The sequence below is a fragment of the Hyperoodon ampullatus genome, assembly GCF_949752795.1.
Source record: "Hyperoodon ampullatus genome assembly, chromosome: 19".
NCBI classification, from domain to species: domain Eukaryota; kingdom Metazoa; phylum Chordata; class Mammalia; order Artiodactyla; family Ziphiidae; genus Hyperoodon; species Hyperoodon ampullatus.
In genome coordinates, this window is record NC_136932.1 from 10,645,727 (window position 1) to 10,662,011 (window position 16,285).

The following is a 16,285-nucleotide window of genomic DNA, read 5'->3' on the forward strand; positions in this document are numbered from 1 at the left end:
CTGTGGCCTAAACTTTTCTTAAACCTGTTTTCTCCTGGTCCATTTTGCAACCTGGAATGTTCCTTGGAGCTCTACCTGTTGCCATCCAGGATGAGTCCCACATGAGTCCCACATCCAGGTTAAAGAGCCCACACATGGGAAGATGTGGAGTTGCTTCACGGGCAGCACTGCTGGGAGGTGGGCGGTGGGTGTGGAACGCCTGCTGGGCTGAATTTTCAGGCATCTTTTTTTTTTTTTTTTTTTGCAGTACGTGGGCCTCTCACTGTTGTGGCCTCTCCCGTTGCGGAGCACAGGCTCCGGACGCACAGGCGCAGTGGCCATGGCTCACGGGCCCAGCCGCTCTGCGGCATGTGGGATCTTCCCGGAGCAGGGAACTAACCCGCGTCCCCTGCATCAGCAGGCGGACTCTCAACCACTGCGCCACCAGGGAAGCCCTCAGGCATCTTTGAGTTAGGGCGGGGGTGAACTGCTGCCAGCCAGTGACTGGACCACTAGATGCCCGTAGCCCAAGGTGCTTAGTCCAGGTCTTGGGCACCCCCCTCCGCCGGCTCCTTTAGCCTCAGGGGGCCGCTCTCCAGACCTATAGGAGCTCCTAATCTAGCTGCTCAAAGTCTGGTAACAAGCCTTGACCCTATGGGGCCCAAGGGAACTGCTCAGTGTCTGAGAGATGGAGGGATAATCGGATTTCAGTGTTAGAGGCCACGGGCAGCAATGAACCAAACCAGGAAAACATACACTAATCCAAGCCCATGCACACCTCAGAGGCCATTGAGAGTGCTGACTGGGCGCCTGCTGGGTGTGTCCACAGTCTGTGGTCAGAGGCTGAGGGAGGTGTCTGTCTCCCACATGACTAGAGGGTTTTGCCCTCAAGAGCCTCTGCGTGGAGGGCTCACTCCTCTTTTTCCTCTCCGGTCTTAAATGGCTCTTCTGTGGGGAGGGTCTCTCTGGTCCTGAGAGCAGGTCAGGCCTCTCTGCGCTCTGTCCACAGCTGCTCGTCCACCCCCTGCTCTGATCCTCCCACACCAGGGTCACTGCCTGCTGATCCACTTCCCCACTATACGGCAGTGACTGTGTTGACCTTGGGCATTGCTGTATCTCCCAGCACAGTATCTGGCATACAGCAGGCACTCAACATGTGTCTTAAAAGTTAATGAGTTAAACTTCTATGTTATGTGTATTCTTCCACACTTAAAAAAAAAAAAAATTGACCCCTGGTCCCATCCCAGACTAATTAAATCAGAATCTCCAGGGCTGAGCCCAGGCATCAGTATTTTAATAGAAAAAAAAAAAAAAAAAGACATGCAGCTAAATGTTGATTTCAATTATGGGAGACTTTTGTGTGTTTGTGATTTTTATAACTAAGGAAAAGCAAAAAAAATCTAAATGTGAAAAATGCACAAGAAAATAAGTTAGTGAGTTAGTTTGCTAGTTAGTGAGTTGAGGTTAAGTGCAGGCCAGCCTGAGCGGAAACCAGTTCTAAGCCTCTTCTGGTTTTGACCCTCTCTTGGTACATGTCTGCATTTGGCATCAGCTACCCCACTTCTCAAGAAGGGAACCCATTTGCCAAGGAGTGAACGGCATTGAGGGTTGGCTAAGAGGGCCCAGAGGAGCCAGGGTTTGGGAGTTGGAGGAAGGGCCTGGACCTCAGAAGCACAGGTGTGCACATCAACCTCCTGGCCAGGCCAAGGGTCTCCCACCTGGGGACGAGCAGAGATTGTATTCCATCCTTGTTATCTTTGTGCTAAATGACAGTTACTCTGGTCTTCATCCATGGAGAGTTTCTGAACTTGTCAAAGTCACACTTCCCTAGTGTCTCAAGTTTAACTCAGACTGTTAGCAAACAGACACCACTGAATTCACCACGGGCCATCGGAACAGTCAGAACTGCTGTAAAAGTGCGAGCCGAACTGCTTTCCATCAGCAGATAAATATTGCACATTGGTTCTTGGGACCTTTGTTCTCCCACCAGGGTGGGTCTGTCAAGCTAGTTTCTTTCTGTGATTATAATGAAGGGCCTTTTCAAAAGGCTTTGACAGCCTGTCAAGTTCTCACTGAAACTAATTTGAACTCTCTTCTGCTTCTATGTCGTGTAATTACTGTGCTGGATATTTTCCATTTTCCCCTCCAGATACACTTTCCACCCTGTTCTGTGGCCCATCATTGGCTGATCTCAATGGATTGCATTAACTAGGCCCCCTTGTCCTCTGGCTCCCCACTGGGTTCGGCCAATGGGAGACCCTAGCTGGAGACCAGAGGGCAGGAGAAGAGAGCGGGGCTGGGGTAGTTATTCCCCTCGTCCCCGCTCTGCTGGGCAGTGGTGTGGCCATGGCAGCTTTCCCCTACTGAAGGTCGCAGGCTGGTGGTGACTCTCTCCTGTAGCCACAGCCCTCCTGATCCTGATAACTGCCCCCTCCCCTTGTCACTCAGGCCTAGGAGTGGTCAATTGCCGGTCCCAGAGTGCCTAATCATTCCGTGTTGCTCTTTTACTATCCACATTTTGGCCCTTCATTCAGCTCTCATCACTCGCCCCTTGTGCATGTGCCACCATCTCCTTCCTGCCCAGACCCTGGCTGACACGATTACTTTCACGGTTCTTTTTAGAATGTGCTCATAGCCCATTCTCTCAGCTGGTAGGATGCAGTGAGGCCGAGGTTACAGGTATGACCCCTGTGGGGGCCAGTTGGCTTTGTTCCGTGATGGATTCTGGCTTGGTCCTGGTACCCTTAGCCTTTCTCCCTTGAGTCCAAAGAGGTCAGGCATCTCTGGGGCTGTAATATGACGTTTCTCATTCACCAAGAATCTTCTCTGCTCAGGCACTGTCTTAGGTGATGTACTGGGGTCTTTTCCTACATCCAATCCTTCGGGGTAGGAATTATCATCCCCCACTTCCTACAGATGAGAGAACTGAGATATCCAGAGTTGGTGTAGTTTCCTCAAGGTCACAGGGCCACGCGGGGGAAGGGAACAGGATTTAGGTTCACATCTTAGTCAAAGTTGGTGTGCTTTTCGGCGGGGTGGGCTGCCTCGGGCTACATGCATGCACACATTTTTGTGCAACTGGAAAAAGCTGTTGTTAGAGAGCCAGTTCTACAAGTGCCACTGGTGAGCCAGCAGTATGTGGTGGCGGCAGCAGCTTCGCAGACGGAGAACGAGGTGAAAATGCTTGGGACCAACAGGGGTCTCTACTAGACAAGGCTTTCCCCGGGGCTGCATGGAGGTGGTGATGCCTGCAGAATATCCTGGTGGGATTCGGGTAACCCGGACTTGCCTGGTCTTGTCCTTCCCGGGAAGTCCTGCAGGCTTCACTCCCTGAAATAATCTATTCTTTGAAATGACCTCAGAGAAGCTGTCTGCATCTATCTGGCACCCTGACCTCAGGCACTTAGAGGGCCTGGTTCCTTTCAGTTGTTTGACTGCAGCATCCTCAGGGTCCAAGAATGTGAGCCGTTTCTGTTTCTCATCTCAGGTCTCAGTGCCTGGGGGTTACGACTGAGTGGTTTGAGACCCCCAGGCCTCAAAATGTAGGGACTCAACATACTGAATTGTTTTCTCAGGAAACTACTTTTTTCTTCCTTTCTCTCCACCTCCCTCCCCTCGACTTCCTGACGCCCAATCTTCAAGGCCGGGATGGCGTTATGTCCATTATATCACACTTATTGGTTGTGCTGCTCAAACCTCCATTCTTTTCTTCCTTCCCTCCTTCCCTTCTCTCTCTCTCTCTCCTTCCCTCACTTTCCTTCCTTCCTTTCCTCCTTTCTTCCTTTCTTGTCTAGCAACCTTAGGATTTTAAAAAGGTAACTACAGGATTGCCCACACTCACGGGCACCATTTTGACTCAGCTGTGCTTTTTGCAAAAAAAAAAGGTCTGGATACAGAGAGGCTGATGATCTGAAAGCCAAAGTGACTCCTCTGAAGAGTGACATTTTAGTTGCTAACAATGATTTTATAGTTTTTAAATTATGTGCTTTATAGTCGTGATTATTAATCATGGTTTCCCTAATTGTGTGATGAGGGAGGTCGGTCTTCAATTTTAATGGTAATGATGGGCTCTTTTCTTTTGATAAATATCTATTGACTGCTTATGTGGTGCAAGGCATCTTCCAGATCAGCACCACCCAGTAGAAATACAATATGAGCCACCAATGCAAGCCATATATATGTAACCTGAAATTTTCTAGGAGCCACATTAAAGTAGTAAAAAGAAACTGGTGAAATTAATTTCAATAATATATTTTATTTAACCCAATATATTTTAAATGTTATCATTTATTTATGTGATATTTTACTCTTTTTTTTTTTATACTGAGCCTTTGAAATTTGGTGTATAACACGGCACATCTCAACTGGAAGTAACCACTTGTTCGTGAGCTACCTGTGGCTTGTGGCTTCTATATTGGGCAGTACAGCTCTAAATAGAAGATTGTTTGCCTGAGAATTGGGCAGTGAACTATCATCCTGGGCATAAATCACCTTCCCACCTAAGGTTAACTCCTTCACAGTATTAGAACTTCAATCCAAATGCCCCAGGAGAATTAATTAATGAGGTGTTAAAAAGCACCTTTTTAACCAGTAGGGGAATTCCCTGGTGGTCCAATGGTGAGGACTCGGTGCTTTCACTGCTAAGGACCCGAGTTCAATCCCTGGTCGGGGAACTAAGATCTCACAAGCCGAGCAGCACAGCCAAAAAAAAAAAGCACACAGTAGGTGCTTACTACATGTTTTTAAACCTTGAGCAAAGCAGTTCCTTGTCACCCCAGAGTTACTTGATATATAAATTGGAGACTATTTCCTCCAAGACCCTAATTTTTTTCTCTTGCTATTAAATTATTTCAGCAAATTTGGGCATGAAGCTTGCCAGACTATTCCTATTTCCGTGTGTCCAGTCAGCTACTGTAGCTTCCTACTTTGTCCCTGACAGCAGTGGGACCTCAGCCCAGGGCAACCAAGTCTTCCAACCCTCCAGTGGTCCAATTTAGTAACAGACCTTCTCAGAGAAGTGAGCTAAATTAGGAGACTCCCAGACTCACCCCCTGCACAGGGCTTCTACGTTCCTTGTATCAGGGAAAGAGTTTCTTCCTGCCTTGTGCCTCTACCCGACTCTAGCCTATGGACCCCAGAGCGGGTGTGAGCAGCTCTTACCCAGGAGTGCAGGTAATTCTGGTAGAACTCGGTCACATTAAAATCATCCAGGTCGACCAGCAGGCTTTGTTTACACATCTCACAGGTCTTCACAGTGTCAAGATTTGCTCCTTAAATTAAAAAATTTTGTTACACGTAACCCTTTTGGTGTTGACATTTTGCGAGCGAACTTGTGTGTGTGTTAGGAATTCTGAGTTTCAGTGGCCTTTTTAAAAGTCAGTCAGTTTTCTTTTCTTCAGGTTCCAGGTAGAAAATGACCTTGAACCTGAGATCCAAAAAATTTCCTTTGTCATCATTTTCATTATTATGCAAGCTTCCTGTGAGTGAAATTCCCAGGAATTTCACCTGTTTTAAATAACAGGTCTTGCTTTCTGTTTAAATATAAACATATTGGTTCATAAAGTTAGAATTACTACATGGAGGCTGAGAGTTGGTAACACAAGTGTTTGCCAGAAGAGTGAATATTGTGTCTATGTTACTGTTGTTTTTCCTGGCAGATCTAACACTGGTCCAAGCAAATAAACTAGTAAGGACCAAATTGATGGCAGAAGCTATCCTCGATCTGTGGCTTAAAAATCTGTCTTTACTCTTGCCCAGGCGACTTGCTGCCTGAGAAGAGTGAGGGGCCCTGGGGCCATGTGTGGGCACTGGTATGGCAGTATCTGGGGCCAATGCTTGAGCCTGAGTTCAGCCTCATTTGGGAAAAGAAAGAGGAGAAGTCTTCCTTTGTTGCTGGTTTGTTGGGGTTTTTTTTTTTTTTTTTTTTTTTTTTTTGCGGTATGTGGGCCTCTCACTGTTGTGGCCTCTCCCGTTGCGGAGCACAGGCTCCGGACACGCAGGCTCAATGGCCATGGCTCATGGGCCAAGCCGCTCCGCGGCATGTGGGATCCTCCCAGACTGGGGCACGAACCCGTGTCCCCTGCATCGGCAGGCGGACTCTCAACCACTGCGCCACCAGGGAAGCCCCCTGTTGGGGTTTTTTTAAACGTGAATTCTAGATCAGCACTTTTTCCTCTGCTTATCCTATTCCCCAATGCAAAAGTGGAAGATGCAGATCTGTGGCTGTTATGTCTAAGCAAGCATGTTGCCATATGCCCTTTCCCCCTGGTGTAGGTGCTGCATTTTGGCTAATGATGTACTAGTGTTTATTTTATACATTAGAAAACAGAGGACTGGGAATTCCTTGGCGGCCCAGTGGTTAGGACTCTGCACTTCCACTGCAGGGGGCCCCGGGTTCAATCCCTGGTTGGGAACTAAGATTCCACAAGCCAAGAGGTGCGGCCAAAAAAAAAAAAAAGAAAAGAAAACAGAGGACTAATCAGTTACTTGAATTTATTTGGTAAAGATAGGCTTTGTGCAGTTTTATACCCAGTTCTATTTTTCCCCACTGGGGATACAATGAAGTAGAAAATACTAGAGAATTTCAAAAGACAAGGATGAACAGTGATCCCTTATCTGCATTTTGTTGACTTGATTTTTTTTTTTTTTTTAAAGCATCATTCTATAATACTTAAGGCTACGGAAGGTCCCATGTGTCCTCCAATCTAATCCTGCCAGATCACACCCAGACCAGCATTAGCATTTACAAGCATTTAGCAGTACTTTCATCACACATCTCATGAGTAATTTTTTCTGTGCTAGATGTTTAATTAGCCCAAATTTCTCATAAGATAAAGCATTGCACAGCATAGTCATTAGTGGCTGAGATCCACTTGTTCCTCGCTCTCTGAAGGGCTGGGTACCCTGCTCACTGTGTGGAGATGCATTTAAGTAGCTCGGGCAGTGGGCGCTCCTACATTTCTCCTGCAGACGTGGAGAAAGGGCCTTGGGGAGGAGACAGTTAACCAGATCATCCTGCGTGTTCATTGCCTGATTAAATGGTGTGCTGTGCTTGGTGAGGGGGCGTGGTGACACGCCACAGGGACAGGGTCAAGTTCTAGGTCTCCTGGGCTGTCTGGCACAATGATAACCAAGCAGGAGAACATGGAGGAGGAGAGAAACAGCATCTGGCTCTGGGGTAAAAAGTTTTCAGAGAGGGGAGTCTAAAAGCCTTAGGTCTTTTTGAAGCGAAGTGTTCTTTGCATTGGCGTCCTATTTTTTTTTTTTTTTTTTTTTTTGCACGGTACGCGGGCCTCTCACTGTTGTGGCCTCTCCCGTTGCGGAGCACAGGCTCCGGACACGCAGGCTCAGCGCCCATGGCTCACGGGCCTAGCCGCTCCGCGGCATGTGGGATCTGCCCGGACCGGGGCACAAACCCGTGTCCGCTGCATCGGCAGGCGGACTCTCAACCACTGCGCCACCAGGGAAGCCCTAGCGTCCTATTTTTTTTGTTGTTGTTATTCAAGTTGCTCTTGTTCCTAAATGTTTTGAAGAAACCTCCTGTTCTCTGCCAAGAAAACTATAGCCGACCTACTGACATGGCTATATTTAGGTTATAACCTCCCTCGGGAGTTGAGAACGGGGTTTCACACCCAGTTACAAAATCTGTTAAAGACAGAGCTGACAAAATGAGCACAATGGGACTCTCTTTATCTAATATGGCGGTAGAAAAATCAGATCAGTGCTCTTTTCCTTGCTGCAAAAGGGCAGCTGGGCTCAGCGTCTAGGTGCTACCCCACCCCTCCCCCCAAGTAAAAGGAAGCAGAACTGGTCTGTCTACCAGCTGCTGTGGCCGCTGGGTGCTTGCTGAGACCCAGCCATAGATCCAATTCTAGTTTCCTTCCTCCTGGGAAGCAAACTTAGCATCTCTGCTCAGGCCTCGAGCAGGGGTAAAATTCAACAGCACGTTCCAGGATTCTTCCCTGAGCCTTGAAAACAAAACAAAACAAAACAAAACTCATTTCCCTCCCATAATCTGAAGGCAGCTTAGTCCTGCTCCTGTCCTTCGGGGTCTGTAAGCAAGAGCCCCGTTCCCCGCGAGCGACTGCTGCCCTGAGCTGTTGTCAAGGCTGCACGTCCCACAGGGCGGTGCCTCGTGTTAAGTACGCGGCACGTGTGTCGTCCCGCCTCTCCCACCTACCTGATATAATTCTCGCCTTCAGCCATCTTTTCAGGCACTCCGAATGGACAAACCGCAGGCTTCCCACGCAGCCGCACGGCTCCACGAGGGGATTGGCGGGGGAACCCCCGGCTATCTGGCAGATGCGACACAAGTCTCCCTCCTCCTTCGAGTCCTCCTCCGAGTCCTCCTCCAGGAGACTAAGTGGAAAACAAGCCCTCATCACCAGGAGTCTACAGGTTTGCAGTTTCCGCAAGTACCAGTTCCCAGAGCGTAGGGTGGGGCGGGGAGGAAAAGGGAGCCATCCCCACCCCCGCGCCCCCATGCCTTCCTGGGGGCTAACCCACTGCTCCCTTTGACCCTGCTGAAGACTCTTCCCGGTATGATGGTTACTGATAACAGGGTCAGGGATTCTTTTTCTTTTCTTTTCTTTTTAGGCCGCAGCAGGCAGGTGGTAGAGGTATTTTTAATTTTTTTTAATTTCCTTTTTTTTTTAGGCCACACCCCGCAGCCTGTGGGATCTTAATTCCCTCGCCAGGGATCGAAGCCCGCCCCCGCTGTAGTGGAAGCGCGGTGTCTAAACCACTGGACCATCAGGGAAGTCCCTAGGTTCACGATTCTTAAGTCAGGCTCCTTTGCAGTTATTGATCCGTGTGAGCTAACCAGGAGCGCCAGCGCTCCTATCACACATCCAAAGGCTGGGAAAGAGCTCCAGAGGGAAACTGAGCCAGAGGCTAGGAGCTCTTCTCCCCGCCCCCGCCAGGACCTGGCTTTGAGGTTTGCTTCTAAAACTTGTGAGTTTGATGACTTTGGACAAGGTGCTTGAGCTTCCCAGGTCTCTGTTGCCTCATATGTAAAGCCATGATAGTCTGACTACTGCTGCCCACTTATAGGGTCATGGGGCGGCCTGGAGGGGGTGATGAGGGTGAACCTGCTGTGCAGACAATAAAGTGCATCTGGAGTCTGGTAAGGTATTGGCATGTGGAGACCACTCAGTAGATGCTGGTTGGGATGAGTGATGAACCAGTGAACTTGGACGTGAACTCACCAGTAACTCAACCCTTGCCAATAAACTATGCCAACATTCCAGAATATAAGCTGCTGGAATGTGATGAAGATGGAATTAATGAAAATGTGAGCGAACATATTTGTGTTTCATAAATGGTGAGTCAAGAATAGCTGGTTGATGTTTCTGTAGGGAGGCTTTTGAGGAATCTAAGGCTAATTTTTTGTTCTTTAGAATCCTCTTGGGCCTAGGGACTCTTTGGTCAAGGAAAGCAAAACTGGCTAGAGACTAAAATCAAAGGAGAGGAAGAAATGGACATTACTCTGGATATAGGACTGTATGCTCAGTGTCTTAAAAGAGTTTTCTCCCCAAGAAAGGGAAGTTCAATGAACAGGAACAGAATTATACTATCTCACGGTGGACACAAACAAAAGAGTAGATGCTCCATGTTTACCAAAGGAAGACTCAATGTCTCCAAGATGTCAGTTCTCCCCCAAATAATCTATAGATTCAATGCAATTCCAATGAACATCCCCAAAAGCTGATTTTTAAATGTATATAGTCAAGGACTCTTAAGGAACAAAGTGGGGAGGGAGGCTTTTGCACTTATAAACTTATAAAGCTTCAGTCATTGAGGTGGTGTGCCTTAGGGAAAAACAACAACAACAACAACAACAAACAGAACAGACAGAACAGAGAGCCCTGAGACAGACTTATATATTTGTAGTTATGTTATATGACAGCTGTGGCTCTGCAGGGGAAAGATCCTGGGACAAATTGGTATTCACAATGCATACCTCACACCACTAATTAAACATCACACTTAAGTCCAGAATTCATTTCACATGAAGTCCTAAGTGTGCACAGGAAAACTGTAGAGATTTTGGAAGAAAATAGGAAGAATGTCATAATGACCCCAGGTTAGCAAAGGATTTCTTAATCAAGACAACAAGGTACAAATCACAATCTGTAAAGAAGATGGATACAGTTGGCTACATTAAAATTAAGAATTTATTTTCATTAAAAAACATCAAGAAAGAGGAGAGACAAACTACAAATTGAGAAAAGATATTTCCAACATGTAACTGTCAAAGAATCAGATTAATAGCCAGACTATATAAAGGATTTTTTTTTTTTTTTTTGCGGTACGTGGGCCTCTCACTGCTGTGGCCTCTCCCGCTGCGGAGCACAGGCTCCGGACGCACAGGCTCAGCGGCCATGGCTCACGGGCCCAGCTGCTCCGCAGCATGTGGGATCTTCCCGGACCGGGGCACAAACCCGTGTCCCCTGCATTGGCAGGCGGACTCTCAACCACTGCGCCACCAGGGAAGCCCTATATAAAGGATTTTTAAAATAAAAGAAAAATATTCTAAAAGAAAAGTGGGCAGAAGACATAGATAAGCATTTTATAGAAGAAGAAATAGAAATGGTCGTTTAACATTTAAAAGAGCCAACAGGGACTTCCCTTGTGGTCGAGTGGTTAAGACTCCCTGCTCCCAATGCAGGGGACACAGGTTCGATCCCTGATCAGGGAACTAAGATCCTGCATGCCACACAACGTGGCCAAAAACAATTTAAAAAGAGCCAACAGAACACCTAACCTTATTAACAGTCATGAAAATGTAAATTAAAGCCACGGTATCATTTTACTCCCGTGCGACTGGTGACAATTTGTAAAGCCAGTCAATACAAGTGCTGACAAGGATGGACAACAGTATACATCACTGTTGAGACAATACATTGGCATTACTTGTATGGTGGAAGCTGTGCTACCTGCCAGTCCAGCAAGTCCACTCCTGCATAAATATCCCAGAGAACTCTTCCCATGTGCACCAGGAGACGTTTACAAGAATGTTCATGCAGCACTGTGTACAGAAAACAGTGAAGGACCCAAATGTCCATCGACAGGAGAATGGCTAAATTGTCTGTAGTGGTGAAAGCAAATGCATTAAAGCCCCAAAAATATCAACCAGGATGCATCTGGCTAACGATGTAAGGGGAAAAAGCAAGACACGGTAGAACAGATATTCCACTTCTAGGGAGCTCAAAAATAATAGTAACATTTCTACAGAGTTCAAAAATATATACAATGTGTTGTTTAGGAATACATATGCTCATATAGTGAAGCCATAAAGCAAAAAATCTTCCAACAACAAGAAACTAAAAAGCAAAGGAATGATAATTGCAATGCAAGAATGATTTCCAGAGGGTTTAGGGGGTTGGGAGGGAGGAGATGAAGGAGGGAGATGAGGAGATAGGGTGAGTGAGGGGCTCCCAAGCTCCAGTGATGTTCTATTCGCTGGAAGGTGGGCACAGGGATGCCCGGGTTTTGTTCTGCTTCTAATTCTCTAGAGTGTGCGTATGTTATATGCTTATTTGTATGTATCAAGCTAACTAATCAAGCGAACATTTTGAAGAGTGTAAGTGGCATTGAGAAATGGGCTTGAAATCTTAAAATAAGGCATATTATAAAATATGAACCAGTGTTTACTAAAAGTTGCATTTATATGCAAAGATAAAAGACTGGAAAGAGTTTTTCACAGTGCTTTTCTCTGGATTATAGGGTTATTGGTGATTTTTAAGTTTATATTTTTAATATTTCCTAAAATGAATAATTTTGAAATAATGAGAAAAGCATAAGGTTTATTGTATACAGAAAAAAGAGAGTGTCTGATAAGCAAAGTACACAAATAGTAGCTGTTTAATGCATGACTACACCTAGAAGTGGGTACATTTTTTAAAGAAGTCATTTTTAGCCCGAAGGCATTGCTTTGGGATGGTGGAGGTCCAGACCCCTGCCAAGTGGGTTTGAAGAGTATTTTTGGGTAGGTGAGGATGGATGGGCACTGAGACCTTTTGGCCCTTAACCCTGGGTCAGTCTTTTGGTAGTTTGTTTGATATGGGAAAAAAAAAGTTGCTGCTAACAAGGAAATTACTTCATTCCTGCAGTCGGATGATAGACAGGAGTGTGTGAGCATTCTAGGTCGTATCTTTTCCTCCTTTTTGCATTCAAATTCATTGCCATGGAATTTTCCCACTTACACATGAATATCAGTGGGACAATTAATGACCCAGTGAGCCATAGTAACACAAAAAAGAGGGCTCGCATCCAAAGAATCACTTTCCAGATCAGTAAGCCAATATCAGGGCATGGTAACACCTATCATAAATTAAATGGTCAAATCCTGACATGGTGTTTAACGACAGCTTTAAAAAGTATTGCTTTTCATAGTTGTGAAATATCCCCAAATCATCTCACAAGAAAGGAGAGATCAAAGAAAAGAGCAATTCAAAAAAGATCTTATTTCTCTCTTTCTTGTGCATGAGAAGCAGCACATAAAATGGAAGCAGTGGTCACCCCAGCGTGGCCCTTCAGAGAACTGAGGTAGCTATGGCAACTGTTTGAGACCAGCCTTTTAATTTGGAAGGTTCAAATTCTAGAACTGTTGGTTGGATTTGCGCAGAGCTCATGGGGGAGAGCTGGTGAACTTCCAAGTGCTGAATGGCTCCTTCTCTGGGGAGATAACCATTTTGTAAAAAAAATCTTGGTTCCTAATTGCTAGGGGGAAAGGGAAGCCCTATGTAGAAGTCAGAAACCCTTGGGACTTCCCTGGCGGTTCAGTGGTTAAGACTCCATGCTTCCACTGCAGGGGGTACGGGTTTGATCCCTGGTCGGGGAACTAAGAAACTGTAAGCTGCAAGGTGCGGCCAAAAACAAAAAAGCAAACCCCAAAACCCTTATATTTGGGAAAACTTGCCTTTTATTTTCTTTGTTTTTAAATTTTTTATTTATTTTTTATTGGAGTATAGTTGCTTGCCTTTCTTAAAGTTACGGTATTCAAGGAAAAAAAACACTTTGGGGATACTGAAGAAGTTGGGCTGGAACACCCAACGTTTCTTTGTAGAGACGTATATTTTATTTTATTTTATTTTATTTTATTTTATTTTGTGTGTGTGTGGTACGCGGGCCTCTCAATGTTGTGGCCTCTCCCGTTGAGGAGCACAGGCTCCGGACGCGCAGGCTCAGCGGCCATGGCTCACAGGCCCAGCCGCTCCACGGCGTGTGGGATCTTCTCGGACCGGGGCACGAACCCGCGTCACCTGCATCAGCAGGCGGACTCTCAACCACTGCGCCACCAGGGAAGCCCGAGACATATATTTTAAAAGCAACAAACTAGACAATTTTCTTGACAGAAGAAATCATGAAAATGTCAAGGAAGGGCCTCCCTTGACTTAGAATCCCCATGACCCTTTAAGGAAAGCACTGCTTATTTTGGTATTAGAGAAATAGAATTTAGAAATATATATGTATATTCATATAATTATGAAAACTCCTTACCTTTTTTGTAAGTTCTTGAGTTTTTCAGCGTATGCCTTTGTTTTAGTGGCTTCCTTTTCATCGGGGACGCCAGGGACCTCCATGCTGCTCCCATTTTCATTTTGATTTGGGAACTCAGACACTGCATAGAAAGTAAAAGGTATATTTTCTTGCAAGGACCTGGGCACGTGCAAGTGGCCTTGTAAATTTCTTCCTGATGGAGAGGAGCTGGAAGACTCCACCAAGGACAAACTGCTTTGAGGATTTAGTAAGAGATCTTCTGTATGTAATGGAGCCTCCTGAGGTTGGCTTGTTGAAGTAATAGCTTCTGCTCCCCTGACATCAAATTCCTGCACACTGTTTACAGGAAAATAACTGTGGTTTTCAGCACTGGCAAATAGATTCCTATTTCTAGTGGGGGACAGTGGTTGACGAACATTAAACCTGGAGCTTCCCTCCGAGTCTGAACTGGGAGCTAAGGTCGATGATGTGGACAGGTCTATTGGAGCATCGTCTCTCAGAGCAGAATGCATGAATGATCCTGGAGTGTTATAGGATGAACTCATTGATGATCTTGGAGCTGTTGGTCTACCAGCAAGAAAACAGCCAAGAGGATTATTAGACTCACTTAAATGGGCTTGCCAATCTCTTTCATAGTCATGGGTTCCAGGCCTGTCTTCCATAGAAGTAACATCACGAAATACATTTTCAGCATTAAGGTCATCCTCCAGACTGCTTCCAGATTTGGTGTCCCATGAACGAAAGGTCTTCTCATTTTCACTGTTGCTGCTGTCTTTCTCTTTAGCAGACCCCCCATCAGGCCGCCCAGGGTCTTGGAATCTCCCTTGCCAGATGGAAGGCTGCCCTGTCCCTAGCTGCATTGCACTACTAATTCGTAATGAGCCATGACTGGACTCACTTCTTCTTACAGAATTCACTCTGCAATTTGCAGGATTTTCTTCAAAACTTTTATTTTTGGCCTGAGTGGCCGATGTCCCAAGAAATCTACTTCTCTTATGATTGGAAGGAGAGTGGAGCAGGTGCATGCCAGCCAACAAAAGTTCTTCCTCTACATGAGTTTCCTCTTCAGTGTCATCATTTTCTCCTCTAGAGTTTGAGGATAAAACGGAATAAAAATCTTCATCTCTGAACCGAAACATCGTTCTTCTTGGCCCTCCCAAGGTGGTAGTTACGAGTGGTGGCCCCAAGGACTCGGTCAACTCTCGAGGACTGTTTGTTCCTCGGAAGGCCTGGGATAGGGCTGGGTGTGGTTCCTTCTGGGAGAGAGCGCTCAGGTCTCTTTTTCTGGCTCTGTTGTGGGTATCCTCCATCACTGTTATTGGCTGTGAGGATGGGACCAAGTTTCTTCTCTCTCGAGTTGGCCTCTTCAGCTTGGTGTCACTTGTCCACACGCGACCTTCTTGTTGAACGATTGGATCTGTATTGAGAAAAGATAAGCTTATCATTTTACTGTACGTGCTCACAGATGAGAGACCTCTAACACCAAGGGTGAGGGTCCCATAAGGCAACAAACAAGCCCTGGAGAGGAAAACGGGCATGGTTAAAATGACTGGAGGTACTGAAGGAGTACGGGAGAGTTAGTTTCAGTTTACCGCGTATGAACTCTCTTTTGTTTTTGTTTCTTTTTTTTTTTTGGCTGTGCCGTGTGGCATGTGGGATCTTGGTTCCCTTACCAGGGATCGAACCCTTGCCCTTTGCAATGGAAGCACCGAGTCTTAACCACTGGACCGCCAGGGAAGTCCCTATGAACTCTCTTTTGTACACTTGTGGAGCTCAAGTTGGTCCTGGAGTAGCACAATGACCCTGAGGATACAGATCCTTTCTGCAGAAGCTCTGGGAAGACTGTCGAGCCCCAGGTCAGTCAGGGCTGATGATGGGTAAAATCTCTCAAATGATGGTTTTCATACCAGTATTTACTGAGAAGGAAAACCAACACTCCAGGAATGACTACTACAAAACCCACCAGTGCTTTCTCATCCCAGTTTGTTCAACGTACATTCAGGACACTCCTGCTTCACATACAGCTTTACAAAACATTGAGAAATGTACAGTCTACTCTGGCAGATTGGGAGGAAAGCTCTAGAAGCTGCTGCCCAGTTAAATTGATGATCATGGTTACATTTACTACTCAGTGCAAAGAAAAATCATAACCCTCTGATGAAATCATGATCTCCTCTTTGTCACTAGCCCCTAGTCAGTTTGTAACCTCTGACTGTGATAGAATTCCTCTCTGTTGCCCCCTGAATCTAAAGTATAAGGAGATGTAGAAAGAGGAGAGAGGTCAAGTGCCCAAAGGGGTAGGAATGTCTATTGGTGAAATGGTTTGGTCAAAACTTGCCTTATAAAAATATGCATAAGCACTATTGAGGGCACCATGCTAATTGTGTTACATGCACACAGTTAGGCTCACAACCCTGTGGAACAGGTGCCACAATCACACCACATCATAAGTGAGAGCACCAAGGCTTAGGAAGTCACATAAGTTGCCCAAGATCCTATTTCTAGTAAGTGATGGAGTGAACATTTGAACTCAGATCTGCCTGATGCTACAGTTTGTAACCACTACCCTGCATTACTTCTGAAGACACTGATTGGACTAACAATTTCCTTGTAAAAACAAGAATCCACTTCATTCATAGTGTGTGCACTGTTGAGGGTTTTTACCCTCTCAACGTGGATAGGACACTGGACCTACTTCTCTGATTCCACTCTCCTGTGTTCCCTGCCATTGGCCACCCCCCTCTGCCCCCCCCTCTGCTATCCTGTAGGATCTAGTGAGGCGCTGCCATCCTTATCGTCTGGT

General features: G+C 46.1%; 1 protein-coding gene across 1 annotated transcript in view; it reads right to left on the reverse strand.

The window, feature by feature from the left end:
* The window catches only part of MARCHF10 (membrane associated ring-CH-type finger 10), a gene marked incomplete at its 3' end in the record, with an annotated part of 84,873 nt that overhangs the window by 14,199 nt on the left and 54,389 nt on the right, over positions 1 to 16,285 (reverse strand). The window contains exons 5-7 of the mRNA XM_079725498.1: positions 13,483 to 14,899; positions 8,159 to 8,337; positions 5,140 to 5,249 (exon numbers count right to left, since the gene is read on the reverse strand). Of these exons, the coding sequence (XP_079581624.1) occupies positions 5,140 to 5,249; positions 8,159 to 8,337; positions 13,483 to 14,899 (1,706 nt within the window). The remainder of the gene's footprint in view (positions 1 to 5,139; positions 5,250 to 8,158; positions 8,338 to 13,482; positions 14,900 to 16,285) is intronic.